The sequence below is a fragment of the Epinephelus moara genome, chromosome 22 (genome assembly GCF_006386435.1).
Source record: "Epinephelus moara isolate mb chromosome 22, YSFRI_EMoa_1.0, whole genome shotgun sequence".
NCBI lineage: Eukaryota > Metazoa > Chordata > Actinopteri > Perciformes > Serranidae > Epinephelus > Epinephelus moara.
Window position 1 is genome coordinate 24128891 of NC_065527.1, and position 22200 is coordinate 24151090.

The 22200-nt window shown below is 38.1% G+C and overlaps 1 protein-coding gene across 5 annotated transcripts in view; it reads right to left on the reverse strand.

The window, feature by feature from the left end:
• Positions 1-21879, reverse strand: part of neu1 (neuraminidase 1) — a 25174-nt gene extending 3295 nt beyond the window's left edge. For 2 of the 5 annotated variants that reach the window (XM_050034292.1, XM_050034295.1), the window contains exons 1-6: positions 21618-21879; positions 20614-20803; positions 16473-16735; positions 14308-14490; positions 13118-13337; positions 12466-12702 (exon numbers count right to left, since the gene is read on the reverse strand). In XM_050034292.1, the coding sequence (XP_049890249.1) occupies positions 12482-12702; positions 13118-13337; positions 14308-14490; positions 16473-16735; positions 20614-20803; positions 21618-21704 (1164 nt within the window). In that variant the 5' untranslated portion in view covers positions 21705-21879 and the 3' untranslated portion in view covers positions 12466-12481. Of the gene's footprint in view, positions 1-10563; positions 12366-12465; positions 12703-13117; positions 13338-14307; positions 14491-16472; positions 16736-20613; positions 20804-21617 lie in introns of those variants that run through there. The other 3 variants (XM_050034294.1, XM_050034296.1, XM_050034291.1) reach the window with 2 other exon arrangements.
• Positions 21880-22200: the final 321 nt, after the last annotated feature.

The window sequence follows — 22200 nt, forward strand, 5'->3', positions numbered from 1 at the left end:
ACTAAATCGAACTCTGAAAATAAGATAACCCTTTACCGATTTTCAGACGGGAAATCCATGTGGCAAATAAAGTACAAAAGTAGGTGTATGAAAAATAAGAATTAAAATAAAGATTGAAACTATATAAAATTTAAAATCAACATTACAAAGTTAGAATGACACACTGTTAGCACCATATACTAGAATAATTCAACAAACAATAATAATTATCCATAGTGCCTGATCTGCTGCAGTCCAACAGAGGGTTTAGTGTCCTAAAACTGTCAGACATCAGCAGAAACATAATAACTCCTAACAGCTGTACAGATGCTCCACTCAGACTGTGGACAGGGATAAGCAACTCATTTGCACAAACACAAAAACCCTCCAATTATATTATGATTCTGCTGCAGCACACATTTCAAATGCACTGCTGTCAGTAGAGTTGTACCAATACTGATACCAGTATCGGAAATGCCTCCGATACCAGTATCGGAAATGCCTCCGATACTGCCTAAAATTCGGTATCGGGTATCGGCGAGTACAGCCTATGACCAATCCGATACCATGTAATGCCTCACGTCATTACGCATACTACAGGACTACAGGCAAACTAAATGGAAATGGAACAGAGTTTAAAAAGCATTCTACTGTAGCCTTTAAAATGTCTTTTTTTACCAGATTGTGTGGCTGCACTTTAACCTGTGCCTTGATCTGTGTCAAAACTGGATAATAATAATAAAAAAAAGTTTTATGGCATTAATTCTACTATTATATATTTATTCCTTAATATCTTACATAGAGTTTTAGGAGTTGAGACATACAGCAATTCATATCCCATCCATTTTTATTTTACACGCTGGTATCGGATTGGTACTCAGGTTCAGGGATTGGAATCCGTATCGGGAAGGAAAAAGTGGCATCGGTACATCTCTAGCTGTCAGTCTCTAATGCATTCAACGTGCTCGTTTAAACTGGCTGAAAAAAAAAGCTCCACGTCCAATTTATTCTATTGATATAATACAGTTCAACAAGGCGCACATCATTACACAAATTACAAGTGTTTTTACTTTGCAGGTTATTATTATTGTTGTTGTTATTATTATTAGGTTTCATACTGATTACAGAAGCATCTGTTAATCCTCTACTTACTGAAAATCAGTGTTTATCATGACCCTGTCAACTTCAACTTGTGACTGCTGTTCGTCTTTATGGTGCAGGTCGTCTGAGGTCGGCACATTTTGCCAACCTCAGTCAAATTGTACACTGTGTTTGTTTCAACAAAGTGTGCCAACAATATTCTGTAGTTCTCTCTCACCTGGATGCCCAAGCCCGGCCCCAGAGCAAAGCTCTTCACTCCGAGCTGGACCGAGAGGTTTCTGGGCTGGCTCCAGCTGAGGCCGTCGTCCCTGCTCTCCACCATCATGGTGCTTGATGGTTGGCACTGGACGTGGTGGAAGCAGAAGGCATAGACCAGAATCACTGAGCCCACTTCCTCGTCCACCACCACGGAGCCCAGGCTCAGGCCATCAGGTGTCATTCCATCATCAACTATAAAGGCAGTCGGGGACCAGGTGGCTCCTGAGGGACGGAGGAGGAGCAGGAGAGCCTTTAGACACACATTCTGACTATTTTTACATAAAATTGAATCATTATTCCAGACTTTATTCTAAAAGGAAAGCATTTAACTATTTAATTTATTCAACTTTCCACTATAGCACACAAAATGTCAAAACATCAGTTTTCAACCTCAAATTCTGTGTTTGTCTCTTTCTGTTCCTGCTTTGTGCCTGAAGCCTTTTGCTTTACAGCAATAAATGCATATGTTTTCAGAGAATCAAGCACTTTTAATACTTTTTGTGTTGCAAAATGCAAAGATTCAAATGTGTACATGTGAAAAATCTCTTTTCAAGATTGGCTTGACCAAGATGGCCTCATAAACATTGTCACAAAAATGAACACAAACAGACAATTACAACTGTCAATTACAACACCACAAATGAGCGAGCACAACATCCAGTTAAAATGCAATTTAAAAAAAAATAAAAAAAACAATTATAATACTAATTCCTCAAATTAGCATTGTGAATGTGTCCATAAGACAGAGAATCAAAAACAAGAAGTACCTAGAGTTGGCATCAAATTTGTGCATGAATTCATATTCTTCTTTACTTATTCTTTGATGAGACTTTTTTTTTTAATTTTAAATAACAGTTTTGACACTCATGGACAGCATTTTATTTAAATTTCTTGCACCACTTCTCTTAACACATTCAACTTTTAAGAACTCCTGTTTTTTTTTGTTTGTTTGTTTGTTTTTTTCAAGATATTTTTGGGGGCAATTTTAGCCTTTAACAGATAGGACAGACAAACGTGAGAGGGAGTGATATGCAGCAAAGGGCCACAGGCTGGAGTCGAACCCGGGCCGCTGTGGCAACAGCCTTGTACATGGGGTGCCTGCTCTACCACTAAGCCACCAACGCCCCGAGAACTTCTCCTGTTAAGTGAGAACAATTATTTCACAGATTTTTTATATCATTGGCAATAGTCGTGGTAATTGGGTATCAAACAGTAACCAGCTCTATAATACTGACATATTTCAGTCTGTGCACTTGCTCGGTAGTCTTTCAGGAAGCTTGATATTTCCTGTTTTTTTTAACACATGTAAGTTTCTGCAGGCTGAGCTTGAACGTTTATTCTTGATCTTGGAAACAGTTGCAGTTACAGTTTATATCCATGTCCGTCCAGACTCATATGTAGCCATGACAGTTTACAATGCTTTAAACATGGACGTTGAAGAAGCTACAAATTCACACACATCTTCAACGTGACAACACAAGATCCATACAGTCAGCACAGGTTCAAGTCGGACACCCATGATTAGAGTCACTAATTCAGTATCTGACCAAATGTCTCCACTTCTGTTCTTGAGTTATGGTGTTGAATAATGACCAGACAAGTGTTTACATTATGATGTCACTGTTACGTTGACCTTTGTGTGAAATTTTTTCATAATTACCATATGAATTCCTGAGTTATGGCCAAAAACATGTTTTGTGAGACCAAATACTAACCAGGTCACGCTTGCATCCATGTGGACGTTTGTGCCAAATTTTATGCAATTTCCTGAAGGCGTACCTGAGATATCTTGTTCACAAGAACGGGATGGATGGACTGACATCCCAAAAACATAATGCGCAGAGGCATAAAAATCTTACTTACTTCTTTTGCATACTGTGCAACTTTCTCTTCACTGATGAAGGCCATGAGTTATGGCTGAAAGCTTTGGAAAAAATTGGAGTATGAATGGACCTTGAGGCAATGTTTTTGTAAATGGTAAATGGACTTGCGATCGTATATGCTAAGCACTTTTACACTACATGTCACATTCATCGAGTTTACCACCTGCTACTCAGTTAACCATTCACACTCTCTCACAATTTGCGTTTTGGTATCGTGCCCAAGGATATGCATGCAGACTGAAGGTCAGACATGTCCAAAGTCCGGCTCAGGGGCCAATTGTGGCCCGCTGCTTGTCTTTATATACTACATGTGGCCCCTGACGTAACATAGGTGATCATAAAGCAAGTTCACTTTGCATTTTTTCTGTTTACTTCACCATTGCAAGACTATTATACAGTTTGTAGACATGCACCAAGTAGGAACTATTTTTTTATTTTATTAATCCCCCTGAGGGGAAATTCAATTTTTTTCACTCTTTTTGTCATTAACACACAGGTCCGAAAGACACACACATGCACAAACAGGACCTATACATGCACAAAGTGGAGAGATGTCAGAGTGAGCAGTTGGGGGTTCGGTGCCTTGCTCAAGGGCACCTCTGCAGTGCCCAGGAGGTGAACTGGCACCTCTCCAGCTACCAGTCCACGCTCCATATTTGGTCCGGACGGGGACTCAAACCGGCGACCCTCCGGTTCCCAACCCAAGTCCATATGGACTGAGCTACTGCCGCCGGCTGAACTGAATGTGTTTTTGTAAACAGAAGGTAAACAAACGCAAACATTTCCTGCTAGGTAGTGGCCACGGCAAAAATGCGTAAAGTCAAAAGCGAGAGCTGCCCCTCTTTTATGTGATGTTGTTTTTGGAAACCCATATGATGTGAGAACCAGCTGGCCCCAGGTGTTTTCACATCTAATTTGGCCGCCATTCAAAATAGCATAGACAACCCTGTTCTATGTTGTTTCTTTACTTTTGCATTTATCACAATGTTTTCTGATAAATTTGACAATAAACCATTTATTTAAAGATATAATAAAAATGAAAGTACAGTATATTCAACAAGTTGAAAACGTAAGATAGTTAAAGTTGTGGCTAACATGTTTGACTGTTTCTGTCATATAACAAACTAGGAAACCTCAGTAAAGTTAAGTGATTGTTAATTACTGTTTGACCTTTGTCCACCGTGTGTGACTGAATAGATAGATGATAGATTTGTACCCACTCTGTTAGTGTGTGTGTTTGTGTTTTGCACGTACAACTGACAGTTTATGTCTGGTGCTCATCCTTGCCTTTGTCTGTGGACCGCCTCATTGCGATGAACTTTGCAGCATAATCAGAATACCCCAACTTCCTGGCCTCTGCAAAGGCCAGCAGGCTTCCTTTGGGGGTGAAGGTGAGGAGGGGGATCCTGTAGGTGTTCACCTCCCCCTGGGCTCCGCTCACCCACAGCAGCTGCTCCTCATAGACCAGAGGGTCAATCTGGACAGCGGAGAGAGGCGAGATAGAAAATGATGCGTTCATTTTATTTGGCCTATTCCAAACTGACCGCAAGGCAAGGCAAGGCAAGGCAAGGCAAGGCAAGTTTATTTGTAGAGCACAATTCGTACACAAAGTAATTCAAAGTGCTTTACAGAACAAGAAAATGCATTAAAATCACAATACAAAATAAAAACATAAATAATCATTATAAAATGAACTTTAAAAGAGAAGAGTGCAGATAAGATCCTTTCAGTCATATGCACAGTGAAATAGAGCTGTTTTGAGCCTAGATTTGAACATTGTCAGAGTAGAGGCCTGTCTCACATCTTCAGAAAGACTGTTCCAGATTTTAGCTGCATAAAACTGGAATCCTGATTCCCCATGTTTAGTCCTGACTCTGGGCACCAGCAGGAGGCCGGTCCCTGAGGTCCTCAGAGTCCGAGATGGTTCATATGGCACTAACATGTCAGAGATGTACTTTGGTGCTAGGCCGTGGAGAGACTTGTACACAAGCAGAGCTGCTTTAAAGTCTATTCTCTGAGCCACAGGAAGCCAGTGTAGAGACCTGAGCACAGGACTAATGTGCTCGTACTTCCTGGTTCTGGTCAGGACCCGAGCAGCAGCATTCTGGATGTACTGCAGCTGTCTTACGGCCCGTTTGGAGAGGCCAGTGAGCAGGCCGTTACAGTAGTCTAACCTACTAGAGACAAATGCATGGATAAGTCTCTCCAAGTCAGGTTTAGACACTATACCTTTGATTTTGGCAATGTTTTTTAGATGGTAAAAAGCTGCTGATGTTATTGATTTGATGTGGCTGTTAAAGTTCAAGTCTGAGTCCATTATTACCCCGAGATTTCTAACCTGATTTGTAGGTTTTAGAGAGAGAGACTGGAGGTGACTGCTGACACTTTCTCTTTGTTTCTGTGGACCAAATACGATGACTTCAGTCTTGTCTGAATTTAGCTGGAGAAAGTTGTTTTGCATCCACACACTGACCTGTTGGATGCAGTGACAGAGTGAATCCACTGGTCCATATTCACCTGCTGTCAGTGAGACATAGATCTGAGTGTCGTCTGCATAATTGTGGTAGGACACATTATTACTTTGTATTAACTGGCCTAAAGGCAGCATGTAGAGATTGAACAGAAGGGGTCCCAGGATTGACCCTTGGGGCACCCCACAGGTCAAGGCCATGTGGTCTGAGACACAGTTACCAATTTCAACAAAGTACTTCCTGTCTTCTAGATAGGACTTCAACCAATTTAGGGCAGTGCCAGAGATGCCCACCCAGTCCTCTAGTCTCTGTGAAAGGATCTCATGATCGACAGTGTCAAAAGCAGCACTCAGATCTAGCAGGACTAAAACTGAGACTTTGCCTGCATCAGTGTTCAGGCGGATGTCATTTGTCACCTTAATAAGAGCGGTCTCAGTGCTGTGATGGGGTCTAAAACCTGACTGGAAAACATCAAAGGAGTTGTTCATTAGGAGAAAGTCAGTAAGCTGTTGGTAAACAACTTTCTCAAGGACTTTGCCTAAAAATGGCAGATTTGAAATGGGCCGGTAGTTGTTCAGTACTGTGGCATCAAGACTGCTCTTCTTTAGGAGAGGCTTTATGACCGCAGTTTTCAAGGCCTTTGGGAATGTTCCAGATTGTAGTGACATGTTAACTATGTGAGCGAGTGGTGGTAACAAACTGCTCAGCACAGACTTTAGAAATCTAGTGGGTAACACATCGAGGCAGCATGTAGATGAACTCAGACTGGTGATGATCTCTTGGACAGTTTTGTCAGTTACAGGTGCAAAATGAGTCAGCTCTAAGTGTCTAGGTGGCTGCAGGGTTGTTATTGGTGTTGTGGAATTGATGGCATTTTTAATGGTCTGAACCTTGTCGCAAAAGAATACTGCAAACTCATTACACTTAGATGTGGAGATCAGTTCCAACGGCAGTTGAGCTGGAGGGTTTGTTAATCTGTTCACTGTTGCAAATAAGACACGCGAGTTGTTACTGCAGTTTCCAATAATTTCAGAAAAGTACCTCTCCCTTGTTCTACGTAAGATCTGGTTGAACACGTACAACTTTTCTTTATAAATTTCATAATGAACATGAAGCTTTGACTTGCGCCATTTCCGCTCGGCCCTCCGGCACTCCCTTTTCTGTGCCCTGACCGAGTCGTCATTCCTCCATGGCGCCTTCTGCTTATTTTTAACCATTTTAACCTTCACAGGGGCAATGGTGTCCAGAACATTCAAAACACTCGAAGTAACAGAGTTCAACAAATCATCAACATTAGAACATGAGGCATTTTCAAAGTTTATCATTTCCATGAACAGAGCACCTGTGCTGTTATTTATGTGTCTCCTCCGAACAACTGCAGGACCAGCCGGTGGTTTGGGAGAAACAGACAGGTCAAAGAAGACACAGAAATGATCAGACAGAGCAACATCAACCACATTGACGTTTGAAATATTAACCCCCTTTGTAATGAGCAGGTCCAGAGTGTGCTGCGCTCTGCTGTGGGTGGGCTCACACACATGCTGAGTCAGGCCAAAGGTTTCAAGGACAGCACTGAGCTCTTTAGCATTTCTGTCACAGACATTATCCACATGTACATTAAAATCACCTGTAATGACCAAACCATCAAAGTCTGTGCATACAATTGAAAGCATCCTGGTAAAATCATCAATAAAACATTGACAGTGCTGGGGAGGCTTGTATATAACTACATAGAGTATGGACGGAGATTGTTTTAGCTCCATTTTAAAGGATACATACTCAAATGATGAAAACACCCCAAATGACAACCTGTGCATAACCATATGATCTCTAAATATTGTACAAGCTGTAGTATAATGTTACGAATTACATATACTCAAGTACTGTACTTATGTGCTTTACTTTACTTTGTGCTACTTCAGTCTTGTACACCGCTACATTTCAGAGGGAGGCTTTGCACTTTGTTTGACAGCTATAGTTGTTTTCAGATCGAGACTTTACAAAGAAATCATAATCAGTATATAAAATAGGATGTTGTGCTATAGATATAACTACCCATACATATAGACAGCATTTAAATAAGCTCCAGGTCAACCAGCTATAACATCTAGGTACATTTACTTTGTTTTAAGTGGCATCTTTAATGCAGGTCAAGTATTTCTATAGTGTGGAATCACTATGTTTAAAGAATTTAACACTTCCTCCACCACTGACAATTAAAAATGAACGCATGTACAGGCTGGACAAAATAACAGAAACATGTAACAGCTTAGAAACGAAATAAAGTCAGTTTGAACAGTGAAATCAAGCTGACACTGAACACTTTACAGCTTTAACAACATGTGCACCTACATTAATGACACTGTATTGTGCTGCAACGTATTTCTATGACATTCCGTTACTGTACCTGCTCAGGGCTGAAGGTAAAAACACAGGGACACAACACGGCGCACATAAGTACAGAAAGTGTTGCGAGGCGGCTTTCTGTCTCCATGTTTGAGTCACGTCCTCAAACTATCTTCTTTATTGCGACAGATAAGTTGAGTTAAAGTCGAGACGATGAGTTGAGAAATAAATTCACAAGAACATAAGAAACACACAGAGAGATAAAAGGCGGAACTGCTCTTCTTAACTCATCTAAAATGCTGCATCTTGCTTGTGGGTCATGTGACCATGATGGGCGGTCACATGATGACGACGTCACGCAAAGCGGAAGTTTTTCATTTTAATATTACACAAAATTAAAATACTAATAAACTGCTCAGCCGTGTAGAAATGTACAAATAAACAAACCCTGAAAATATAAAAATAATATAAAATATAAATATATACAATAAAATGGTTTACTCTCAAATGAAGACCAAATAACTTTTTTTATTATGTATTGTATTATTTCCGTTATTTATTTTGGCTGACGAATCTCTTTTTACTTTCTTCCTCCACTCAATTTCATGCCCATGTACTCTGTTAATATGGTTTAGTTGCCTCATTGTTGTAAATGTCAATTGTTCAATAAAGTTAAGTTAAGAAAAAAAATTACACAAAATCGCATTTTGTCTTGATATTTCTTTTTGGTTTTTATCTCATGTTATTGTATTTATTTTGTTAAATAATTTTATCTATATATATTTTTTTTTTCTTTAATTTTCTTGTCCTTTAAATCATTTACATTTTGTTGTTTTGTCAATATTTTATTATTTCTATCATTGTTAAATATGATAAGATTTAATTGTCATTTACACTGTTTACACAGGTATTCATCGTGGAACTATTTTCATTAATAAAGTATTGACGAAATAAGACTTCTTTGACAAGTCCCCTGAATAATTGTAACATATAATTTACTAGTGATGTTTTTTGTATATAATTATTTTTTCTATTAATTCTAATTAGTCATATTGGCCTTTTCATTTCTTTTGAAATAACGTTTGTATGCACAATAATGTACCTTATACATCCACTGAATGATGTTTAAATGCTTGTTGATTATTGGTTATTTCAATAAAAAAAACTAATGCACATAGATATATATCAATTACATACCATGCCTTGTGACATTGTTTTTATTTTCTATTTTGTTGTATTTATTGTTGTTGTTGTGATATCTTTTCTTCCTGTCAGATTTGTTGGTTTTGTTGCTGTTTATTATTCTTGCCAGACAGCACTGCTAGTTACTTGTTTTCATGGACTTTTTCAATGTCTTATTGTGGTTGTTATCATATATTATATATATATGTCCTTATAGCCCACATGTGCATGAATTCGGGGTATTGCTGTTAAAGAGATTAATTCTCAGTCAGTTTCCCTCAGTAAACAATGGTTGATGAAAATGTTCATATTTAATTTTTCATTTAATATTATTTATTCATATTTATATTCATATTTTTTGATATTGTTGTACATACTTCATCTCAATGACATTTCTTTCCACTAAGGTGTAAGATCAGCTGGCTGGGGAAATGATAAAATGTTTGTGTTTACTTTAACTGCAGACATGGACAAAAAAATTGACTATGTTGTTAATTTCAGTTGATGCATGCATTTCATTTTCTGGTCATATTCATAAGAGCAACATGGTAAATACACTTACAACATTTATCCACATGGGGGCAGAATTTTCCGAAAACAACACCCCAATCACCCTCAGTATTACAGCATGAAGTCCTGTACAGTATTCAGCATTATGGTGCAGTTTTTAGGAGTTTAATCATGAAGTAAGTCACTTTAACTGTAGGATAACACCATTATGTACTAATCTACTAATGTGCATGATAATCCTTTTTGTTCATTTAGACATAAAGCATACAAAAATGCAATGTTACTTTAAAGGAAGTGCAATGTTAGCACTACTTTTTTATGATTAACGTCAGTTGCACTTGTTTTTTCAAACATCTTTGAACAAATACATACAAAAAATCTAAGCTAATCTGTTATTGATCTGATAGTAAAATGGCATTACATTTAGCAGAAGCTGCAATATGACTTACTTAGGACTCAAAACTCAAATGTAAGGGCTTAAGACCTGATTCGGGGCTTGCTTATCTTGACTTGGGACTTGATTTGAGACTTGCAAAACAATGACTTTGTCCCACCTCTGCATCAGAGAGATGTGCAGAGAACAGACACCAGTAAAGTGACATTAATGTAAAGTCAGTGCAGATATTTTTTTCTTCAACCCTGGTTTAAACCAACCCGTTTCCTTCTGCTGTGTTGTAATCACTGACATAAAACACTTTAATGGGAGGTATTCTCCCTCATCATCCTAATTCATGCAATTTTTGCTGCATCAGTTGCTGCTTGGGAAGAAAATTCTAAGATTTCTTTGTGTAAATCATAAATGACACTGCAAATCAGCTCAGCTTTGCCCACAATTGTTAGAAACCATTGATTTATTTTACAGATAGTACAGATCAGATAATGTCCTGCATAAAAACAATCTAACCCTGTGTACAATGCTGATAATACACGGCATAAATGGACACTTGATTTGGAAATAAAATAACCAAATTTGAGTTGAGGGAACTTCAGACTGATTACAAAATATCAGAATACATGTTGTTCAAGTGCATAAAAGGATACTTTGGCTACATCATGTTCTCACCTCTTCACTCTTACATTCATTAAACACACGCACACACACGATTCATTTCTATTTTAACTATTGTTTTTTCTAAAACCACTCAAACCCCAATATATCAAAGCCATCCACATCATTTCACACAACTTCTGGTTTTATAAAGGCAGCAGAACCCATTTCAATCAGCCTATATTCATGGCACACTCATATTTCAATAAAGGCAATAATTATAATTATAAAACCGTGAACCCACATGAGAATTGAAAGTAGGCTGCTTCACTATTAAATTACATTATCTGAGCAAATAGGAATCATTTCACCCCAGCGTCAAACATACAGTGGCTCTGACAGTGAGGTGAATTTGTGATCAATGCAGAGGTGCTTAAAATCTACACTGCATTAACATCATATTCAAACTGCTGAAAGTCATTAGTCATCTCAGAAGACTGTGATGTGATACTTTTAGTATGGTATCATCATTTGCTGTTGCTGTTTGCTGCTGGACAGTAACTTCAGTATTGACCTTATTTTCCCAAATTTTTGTGTCTAAGTGACTAATGGAGACAGCAATTTTTTAAATTTGTTAAGATTAAGATTGTTAATTTAAGTGTCTGACAACATTATGAAAATGATCCATACAGAGATAGACTTTTTTGTTAAAGAGTAAGATCCTTTTTGTTTAGCCAGGAGCAGCCCCAAAATCTCTATCGCCAAACCCACCAGACTCCATTTAAATAAACAGTAATTTTATCACCTTTAAACGCACTTAATTTAAAGTTGACAGAAATAAAATATAACTTAGAAAAACGTTCTTGCTTCAGCCCTAGATTCAACCTCTTAAATGTGCAAATATGCTGGCTCTATACACAATAAAATTATTTGAGTCTGGTGGGTTTTGGCGATATCGATTTAATCAGTGTTTCTGGTTAAACAAAAAGGATCTTACTCTCAAACAAAAACGTCTATCATAAGAGGGAACCCTTTTGATAATGTTGTCAACAATCTGAGCCCGTCAGTGACAAAACAAGCACTTTAAGTGGACGTAAATTGACAGTGCATAGTGTCAAAAAATGTTGTTCCCATTCCTCATTTACACAACACACAAAAGCCAGAGACACAAAAAATAGAGTCCAGGTTGAAAAATACAGAAGTTACCCTTTAAGTAGCTTGGAAACTAGTGTATTTGGTCTGAAACTTAGTCTTCAACATTTAACGGTCCCTTGCTTGGTCATATTTTTATTCTGTCTACTTGTGTCTAGGAAGAGGAAATCCACAAAATATTGCGGCTGTGCAAAAACAACTTTTTAGAAAACACACACACTTGGCAACATATCCAAACACAGAAAAATGGACATGAGACTTGCAACGTCATTAAATGTGGGAATTCTAGAGAAGAGGAAAATAAAATAAAGAGAAAATTGTATTTAAGATTATCACAAGCTGACCATAAACCGTCTAAATATTAATAGTGTTGAGCCTCTCATTGCCCCATATTCAATATTATAAAGTGAGTTTAAAAAGTCTTTTATTTTCTTCCTGAGAAAGTCCTAGGAGTCAGTTTCAGCTTTCTGTTTCCCTTTCCCTCCAGCATTGTATCTGGGAGACAAACACAAGGTGAAATTATAACAGAAGTCAGACCAACAGACCAGTTTTAATGCACCGGCTGATATTAATGACTTGATGCACGTCTGCTTACCTCCCTCTCACATGCTCTACCGGCCACCATACAGGTGGATCTTTGCGAACGAGACCGTCTCGTAACATTCTTTGTGGCCCTTCTCATAGATGACGTAGATGTACTTCTGGTCCTCTACGGAGCCAGTGTCCAGTGATGTGATGCTGGAGTAGGCGCTGGGCCCCGCCCATAACTGCACAGCTTGTTTCTCCCAAGATTTGCCATCGTTCAGCGACCAACGTAACGTCATATTAATTCCTTGGGGGATGAGAAAAGAAGTTAGTATGATGTAGTGATGATACTGATCTTTTAAGTCTGAAGCAAAGAAAATTGATGAGTTGTTTTGGCCTGGAGAAAAGCAGCAGCAGTGGTGGAAAGTAACTCAACACAACAACCATGACCAGCTGTGACATTAATGTGTTAATATGCCAATAATAATATTCCAGCAATATATATGGTGATAAAACATTCTGAAAGGGGTCATTGTTTTCAATAAATGCTTTTACTTTTGATAATTTAAATACATCTTGCCGATAGTAATTCTATACTTTTGAATGAATGCAGGCACAACTCTGTAACAGAGTATTTTTTACAGAATAGTATTGCTACTTTTACTTTCACCACCAAGCACCGGTGACAAATGAGTGGAAGAAGAAGGGATGATGACTCTTACTGTGTTGCATATTAGAGGGGTTGGTAAAGAAGAGCACTCCATCTTTCTGCAGAGCTCCAGCTGCTACTGCAGGATCCACCAGCTCGTAGTCAAAGAACAGATCGTCTATGGGCAGGGTCTCTCCACCGTCGTGGCTGCGTACAATAATGCGACACCGACAGTGGTAGTTGTTCTGGTTCCGCACGTTGATGACGATGCTGCCGTCCGTCATCTCAACCGGCTGCAGAGGAGCAGAAAGGGTTTGGCTTGACAGTGTCGTATGTTTGGCAACACCTTGGTCAATTGACGTCCTCTAACAGTGCTTGTTTTTGCCACTGACAGACTTTATAAATGTCTGACAACATTCTGAAAAGGATCCCTACAGAGATAGACCTTTTTGTTGAAGAGTAAGATCCTTTTGTTTAACCTGCAAACCTTGAAATTGCAATTGCCAAACCAACCAGACTACATTCAAATAAATAGTAATTTTATCATTCAAAGTCGACAGGAACAAAAATCACAAAAATGGTATTGGCTCGTCTTCCCACTGTTCCAACAATGACAGACTCTGGTTTGGTTGAAATAAACCCTTAATTCACCCAGTATGATCTGAATATATGCAGTCTTTACACACATTAAAATTACTGTTTTCTGAATAGAGTCTGGCGCGTTCTGCAATGGCAATTTCAGGGCTGTTTCTGGTTAAACAAGATGGACCTCACTCTTTAATGAAAAGGTTTATCTTTGTAGGGATGCTTTCCGTAATGTTGTCAGACACTAAGAATAACAATCTGAGCCTATCAGTGGCAAAAACAAGCACTTTTAGTAGACATAAATTGACTGTGCTGGCATGCCCCACGTGGTTACATTGCAGCCTGTTTCGTGGCTGCCAGCTGCAGCAGTCTGACTGGACCAAATTCAAAATCTGTCTCCAACAGTCACATAGACACAAAAACGTGGGAAAATAGGATCCAGGTTGAAAAATACTAAAGTTTCTCTTTAAGATTGCTGCTAGTTTCAATATACATTTTACAGCTGCACTTCTTTTGGTCACTAGAGGGCAGAAGAGCTCCACAACCCAAGCTGACAGCAAACCTCTTGATTTAACAATGATATTCTACTGTGTTGAAATGTGACACATAGCACCGTTAAATGTCTCTACTGTGAGTTGTGACCACCATGGTGCGATTAACAAAAAGCAGCCAACATACCTGGCACTCGTCAGGGTCGAAGTCCTGTGCTCTCTTCTTCTGGTTGTAAGGGATGCTTTTCAGCGCAGCACCGTTGCGCCAGTTAAGTCCGTGGTCATCACTGAGGATGCAGAAAACTCCATTTCCCTCCAGTGTCCCATGGCCACACACCACCAACCTCCCCTTAGCTGGGTTGAAGCGTTTCTATAGTGCAAAGATAAAAAAACATGTGGACTGAGCACACAATAAATAAAGATGCAAACTTGATTCTAAAACACAAACTAAATCGAACTCTGAAAATAAGATAACCCTTTACCGATTTTCAGACGGGAAATCCATGTGGCAAATAAAGTACAAAAGTAGGTGTATGAAAAATAAGAATTAAAATAAAGATTGAAACTATATAAAATTTAAAATCAACATTACAAAGTTAGAATGACACACTGTTAGCACCATATGCTAGAATAATTCAACAAACAATAATAATTATCCATAGTGCCTGATCTGCTGCAGTCCAACAGAGGGTTTAGTGTCCTAAAACTGTCAGACATCAGCAGAAACATAATAACTCCTAACAGCCGTACAGATGCTCCACTCAGACTGTGGACAGGGATAAGCAACTCATTTGCACAATTACAAAAACCCTCCAATTATATTATGATTCTGCTGCAGCACACATTTCAGATGCACTGCTGTCAGTCTCTAATGCATTCAACGTGCTCGTTTAAAGTGGCTGAAAACAAAAAGCTCAACGTCCAATTTATTCTATTAATATAATACAGTTCAACAAGGCGCACATCATTACACAAATTACAAGTGTTTTTACTTTGCAGGTTAACGTAAAGTTGACATGATAATTATGGAAACAAACTGATGTATAATGTAACTCTTTGTTATGATGTTAAGGACTTTATTTACATTGAGCACTGATTTACTTTCATATACAGTAACTCAATACCAATATATGTTATGAGTCAATATCAGACAATAGGAGATAAAAAGAGCATAAAAACTTGAAATAAAAGACTTAATTTATTGCAAATGCTATAAAAGGGTGTTTCATATTATCATTATTAATATTTATGTCCTTTATAAGCAAAGTTGCATGATGTATAGTTGTGTATTTCCCGTTATTTAATGTATTTTTCAACGCATCGTCTGTGTCTTTTTTTTGGTTTAGTACGCTATGTACTGTTCTCTGTGTTCTTAATAAAGTTGGCATTATTATCTTTATTATTATTGTTGTTATTATTATTAGGTTTCATACTGACTACAGAAGCATCTGTTAATCCTCTACTTACTGAAAATCAGTGTTTATCATGACCCTGTTAGTTTCAACTTGTGACTACTGTTCCTCTTTGTGGTGCAGGTCATCTGAGGTCGGCACATTCTGCCAACCTCAGTCAAATTGTACACTGTGTTTGTTTCCACAGATATTCTGTAGACACAAATTATTTGGTCTCTTGGCCTCAGAACACCAAATCTGGTCGTCAAAATTCTCATTTATGGCTGACAAATGCTGCTAACTGTCATTAAAACAGACAGACGCAGACTGATTGATTGAGTTACTTCAGACTCTCAGCCAGTTTCAGTCAATTAAATTATTTTTTTCCAACAAAGTGTTCACAAGGTGCTTGTATTGTTTCGCCAGCCCACTATTGGTTATGCTGTTATACTGACCAGTTTTACAGAGGATGTGGCGAGCTCGAAACTAGAACTAAGACAGTTTCAGTTCTTAACTAGAACCAAATCATGTTGTGATATTAATGCGCGGAATACACTTGTTCTTTTCGTGAAGTTTCATGAAGTTAAAAATGCCTTTGTTAATAAGGATCAGTCTGATACCAGGTAAGCAGTGTTCAGGATCAGTGAAATTTAAAAACACAGTTATATCTAATGCTTTATCTACTTTGTTGTAACAAAGGTGTATGAGCTAAGATTTTTATGAACACATAGCACAGGATGATTGTAATATCGCTGCAGGGGGTAGATAAGGTTTATGTGACTTAATGTTACTTCAAACACACAGAGATTTCTGCCTTTAAATCTCACTTTAAAACCTAATCATCACTGGTACGTGACGGGCATGACTCATAATCACAAGGAAAACAATTTAGCTTAACTTTTATCTCACTTTACAACTAACCAGCTGCAGCCACATCTTCTCACATGACGCTCTCTCTCACCTGGATGCCGAAGCCCGGCCCCGGAGCGAAGTTCTTCACTCCGAGCTGGACCGAGAGGTTTCTGGGCTGGTTCCAGCTGAGGCCGTCGTCCCTGCTCTCCACCATCATGGTGCTTGATGGTTGGCAGTGGAAGAGGTGGAAGCAGATGGAGTAGACCAGAATCACTGAGCCCACTTCCTCGTCCACCACCACGGAGCCCAGGTTCAGGCCGTCACCTTGTATTCCATCATCGACTATAAAGGCAGTCGGGGACCAGGTGGCTCCTGAGGGACGGAGGAGGAGCAGGAGAGCGTTTAGACACACACTCTGACTATTTTTACATAAAATTGAATCATTATTTAAGTATTTAATTTATTCAACTTTCCACTATAGCACACAAAACGTCAAAACATCAGTTTTCAACCTCAAATTCTGTGTTTGTCTCTTTCTGTTCCTGCTTTGTGCCTGAAGCCTTTTGTCTTACAGCAATAAATGCATATGTTTTCAGAGAATTTGTCTCGTCAAGCACTTTTAATACTTTTTGTGTTGCAGTAAATTATTACATTTATTTGTTTATCAATTTGGACATATGATTGTTTTTAAAAAATATATTATTATTGTGTTGTTTATTCAACCAGGTAAAAATCTAATTGAGATTACAAATCTCTTTTCAAGAGTGACGTGACCAAGATGGCCGCATAAACATTGTCACAAAAATTAACACAAACAGACAATTACAACTGTCACACACCACAAATGAGCGAGCACAACATCCAGTTAAAATGCAATTAAAAATAATAATAATAATAATAATAATACATAAACAAATACAATTTTTAGAACAATTTCAGTGAAATATGTAGGTATAATCACTTTGACCAAGAGTGTTATTTTCTCAGTCCTTTAAAATGGACTTAAATTCCCCCACAGTGATCAGCTCTAACAATATCAGGTCCTTCTGCAAATTATTCCAGGAAGACAGGGCAGAATATTTTAAAACTTTTTGCCTAGTTCCGCTCAAACCTTGGGGTCCAGCATGAGTTGAATAGTGTGCAGGCCATACTGATTTGGGTTTTTACACATTTATGTGCCCAGATGAGAAGAAACCAGGCCAACAAGAGATTTACAAAAAACCAACCAATATGAATGTCTGCAGACGTACAGAGATGGCCATTATGCAGCAGCATACAGTGAGCAGTGACGAACGTGATTCCCATAGTCAGTTATATAACATAAAGCACATTTGTACACATCTAACTTCTTTAGGTCAGGTGTGTTCATAAAGAGCAGATCACTGTTGTCTAATTAAGGTAAAAAAGTTGCAGAAATCGAATGTTGCCTTGTCTGAAGAGAGAAATGTAAATATTTGACATCTTTGTCTGTGGCTTTGTGTTTGATAATCTAGTCAAGAAGAACCTTTCTTCTGTTTCACTATATCTTTTACAGCTCAGATGACAAACAAACATAAACCTTTAACCTCTGTGCATGTAATCAGACATGTGTTGTAGTAAGAAGGGCTGGATACTGAGCCTCAGTGTTTGTGTGCTACAGCCAAAAATGTATCCAAAAGACAGAGAATCAACAACAACAACAACAAGTAATGAGAGCTGGCATCAAATTTGTGCATAAACCCAGAAAGATGCCGAAATACTTACTCACACTTTTATTATGAGCCATTTAGACTGCTGCAATTCCCTTTTCATCGGACTACCCAAAAAGTCAGGAAGAAAACTACAGTTAGTCCAGAATGGTGCAGCCAGGGAAAATGGATCACATTACCCCACTGCTGAAGTCACTACACTGGCTCCCTGTATCTTTTAGAATTGAAGTTATTTTACTTGTATATAAAGCTTTAAATAACCCTGTCCTTCCACAAATCAGAGATTGTTTTGTCTTTTTATGTTCCAGCCAGATCACAAAGGTCCTCCACTGCTTTACTGCTTTAAATTTTCCTCATGTATCCCATACAAGTACTGGTGAGAGCACTTTCTGTTTTTACTCCCCTAAGATCTCTCTGTATTTTTAAATGTAAATTAAAGGCCTATCTTTTTAATCTGGCTTTCAATGTGAAGTAACATTACAGTCTTGATTTTTAAGTTTTAACCATTGGTTTTTACCTTCTTTTATCTCTCATGTTCATTCTTATTCTATTTTATTTATTTATTTACTCTCTTTTTATTCTATTCTAGTTTTAATCATCTTTGTTTGTTTGTTTGTTCTGTTTTGGTTGGTTTGCTTATTTAATATTTTATTGTCTTGTGTCTGTGTCATTCAAATTTTGCCATGTGAAGCACTCTGGGCTGCATGTTTGTATGAAATGTGCTATAAAAGAGTTTAATTCATATTCTTCTTTACTTATTCTTTAATAAGATTTTTTTTTTATTTTAAATCACACTTTTGACCATTTCAGACAGCATTTTATTTAAATTTCTTGCACCACTTATCTTAACACATTCAACATTTAAGAACATCTCCTGTTAAGTGAAAACAGTTATTTTGTAGATGTTTGTTTGTATTCCTCAAATTAGTGCTCGGTAGTCTTTCAGGAAGCTTGATATTTCCTGTTTTTTTAACACATGTAAGTTTCTGTACGCTGAGCTTGAAAGTTTATTCTTGATCTTGGAAACAACGATTTGGTAAAAATCACTTGTATACCTCTGCAAACCAGTTAAGTTGCAGTTACAGTTTATATCCATGTCCGTCCAGACTCATATGTAGCCATGACAGTTTACAATGCTTTAAAAATGGACGTTGAAGAAGCTACAAATTCACACACATCTTCAACGTGACAACACAAGATCCATACAGTCAGCACAGGTTCAAGTCGGACACCCATGATTAGAGTCACTAATTCAGTATCTGACCAAATGTCTCCACTTCTGTTCTTGAGTTATGGTGTTGAATAATGACCAGACAAGTGTTTACATTATGATGTCACTGTTACGTTGACCTTTGTGTGAAATTTTTTCATAATTACCATATGAATTCCTGAGTTATGGCCAAAAACATGTTTTGTGAGACCAAATACTAACCAGGTCACGCTTGCATCCATGTGGACGTTTGTGCCAAATTTTATGCAATTTCCTGAAGGCGTACCTGAGATATCTTGTTCACAAGAACGGGATGGATGGACTGACATCCCAAAAACATAATGCGCAGAGGCATAAAAATCTTACTTACTTCTTTTGCATACTGTGCAACTTTCTCTTCACTGATGAAGGCCATGAGTTATGGCTGAAAGCTTTGGAAAAAATTGGAGTATGAATGGACCTTGAGGCAATGTTTTTGTAAATGGTAAATGGACTTGCGATCGTATATGCTAAGCACTTTTACACTACATGTCACATTCATCGAGTTTACCACCTGCTACTCAGTTAACCATTCACACTCTCTCACAATTTGCGTTTTGGTATCGTGCCCAAGGATATGCATGCAGACTGAAGGTCAGACATGTCCAAAGTCCGGCTCAGGGGCCAATTGTGGCCCGCTGCTTGTCTTTATATACTACATGTGGCCCCTGACGTAACATAGGTGATCATAAAGCAAGTTCACTTTGCATTTTTTCTGTTTACTTCACCATTGCAAGACTATTATACAGTTTGTAGACATGCGCCAAGTAGGAACTATGCAGGCTGAACTAATGTGTTTTTGTAAAGAACGCAAACATTTCCTGCTAGGTAGTGGCCACGGCAAAGATGCGTAAAGTCAAAAGCGAGGACTGCCCCTCTTTTATGTGATATTGTTTTTGGAAACCCATATGATGTGAGAACCAGCTGGCCCCAGGTGTTTTCACATCTAATTTGGCCGCCATTCAAAATAGCATAGACAACCCTGTTCTATGTTGTTTCTTTACTTTTGCATTTGTCATAATGTTTTCTGGTAAATTTGACAATAAACAATTTATTTAAAGATATAATAAAAATGAAAGTACAGTATATTCAACAAGTTGAAAAACGTAAGATAGTTAAAGTTGTGGGTAACATTTTTTACTGTTTATGTCATATTAGAAACTAGGAAACTTCAGTAAAGTTAAGTGACTGTTAATTACTGTTTGACATTTGTCCACCTTGTGTGGCTGAATAGATAGATGATAGATTTGTACCCACTCTGTTAGTGTGTGTGTTTGTGTTTCTGACAGTTTCTGTCTGGTGCTCATCCTTGCCTTTGTCAGTGGACCGCCGCATTGCAATGAACTTTGCTCCTATATCAGAAGCCCCTGACTTCCTGGCCTCTGCGAAGGCCAGCAGGCTTCCTTTGGGGGTGAAGGTGAGGAGGGGGATCCTGTAGGTGTTCACCTGCCCCTGGGCTCCGCTCACCCACAGCAGCTGCTCCTCATACAGCAGAGGGTCAATCTGGACAGCGGAGAGAGGCGAGATAGAAAATGAAGAGAGGATGGCTGACTAAGGGGAAAAAAGAGTTCCACTATCTGACAGCAAAACCGGTTAGAAGAGTCAGGTGACCCAAGCAGGTGATGATCACACTTTCATTTCAGGAAGCGCTCATTTTATTTGGCCTATTCCAAACCGACCGTAACAGTACAAGCTGTAGTGTAATGTTGCTAATGACATATACTCAAGTACTGTACTTTTACAGTTTTGAAGTACTTGTACTTTACTTTGTTCTACTTCATACATTTCAGAGGGAGGCTTTGCACTTTGTTTGACAGCTATAGTTGTTTTCAGATCAAGATTTTACAAAGAAATCATAATCAGTATATAAAATAGGATGTTGTGCTATAGATATAACTACCCATACCTATAGACAGCATTTAAATAAGCTCCAGGTCAACCACCTATAACATCTAGGTACTGTTTATCAAATCATTTCTAATAATGGGTTAGTAATATAATTAAACTAACACATACTTTTACTTTGGATACTTTGAGTCCATTTACTTTTATTCTATCTTGAATGCAGGTCAAGTATTTCTATAGTGTGGAATGACTATTTTTAAGTAATTTTAACACTTAAACAATTAAAAATGAACGCATGTACAGGCTGGACAAAATAACAGAAACATCTAACAGCTTAGAAACGAAATAAAGTCAGTTTGAACAGTGAAATCAAGCTGACACTGAACACTTTACAGCTTTAACAACATGTGCACCTACATTAATGACACTGTATTGTGCTGCAACGTATTTCTATGACATTTCGTTACTGTACCTGCTCAGGGCTGAAGGTAAAAACACAGGGACACAACACGGCGCACAGAAGTACAGAAAGTGTTGCGAGCCGGCTTTCTGTCTCCATGTTTGAGTCACGTCCTCAAACTTTCTTCTTTATTGCGACAGATAAGTTGAGTTAAAGTCGAGACGATGAGTTGAGAAATAAATTCACAAGAACATAAGAAACACACAGAGAGATAAAAGGCGGAACTGCTCTTCTTAACTCATCTAAAATGCTGCATCTTGCTTGTGGGTCATGTGACCATGATGGGCGGTCACATGATGACGACGTCACGCAAAGCGGAAGTTTTTCATTTTAATATTACACAAAATTAAAATACTAATAAACTGCTCAGCCGTGTAGAAATGTACAAATAAACAAACCCTGAAAATATAAAAATAATATAAAATATAAATATATACAATAAAATGGTTTACTCTCAAATGAAGACCAAATAACTTTATATATTTTTATTAAGTATTGTATTATTTCCGTTATTTATTTTGGCTGACGAATCTTTTTTTACTTTCTTCCTCCACTCAGTTTCATGCCCATGTACTCTGATAATATGATTTAGTTG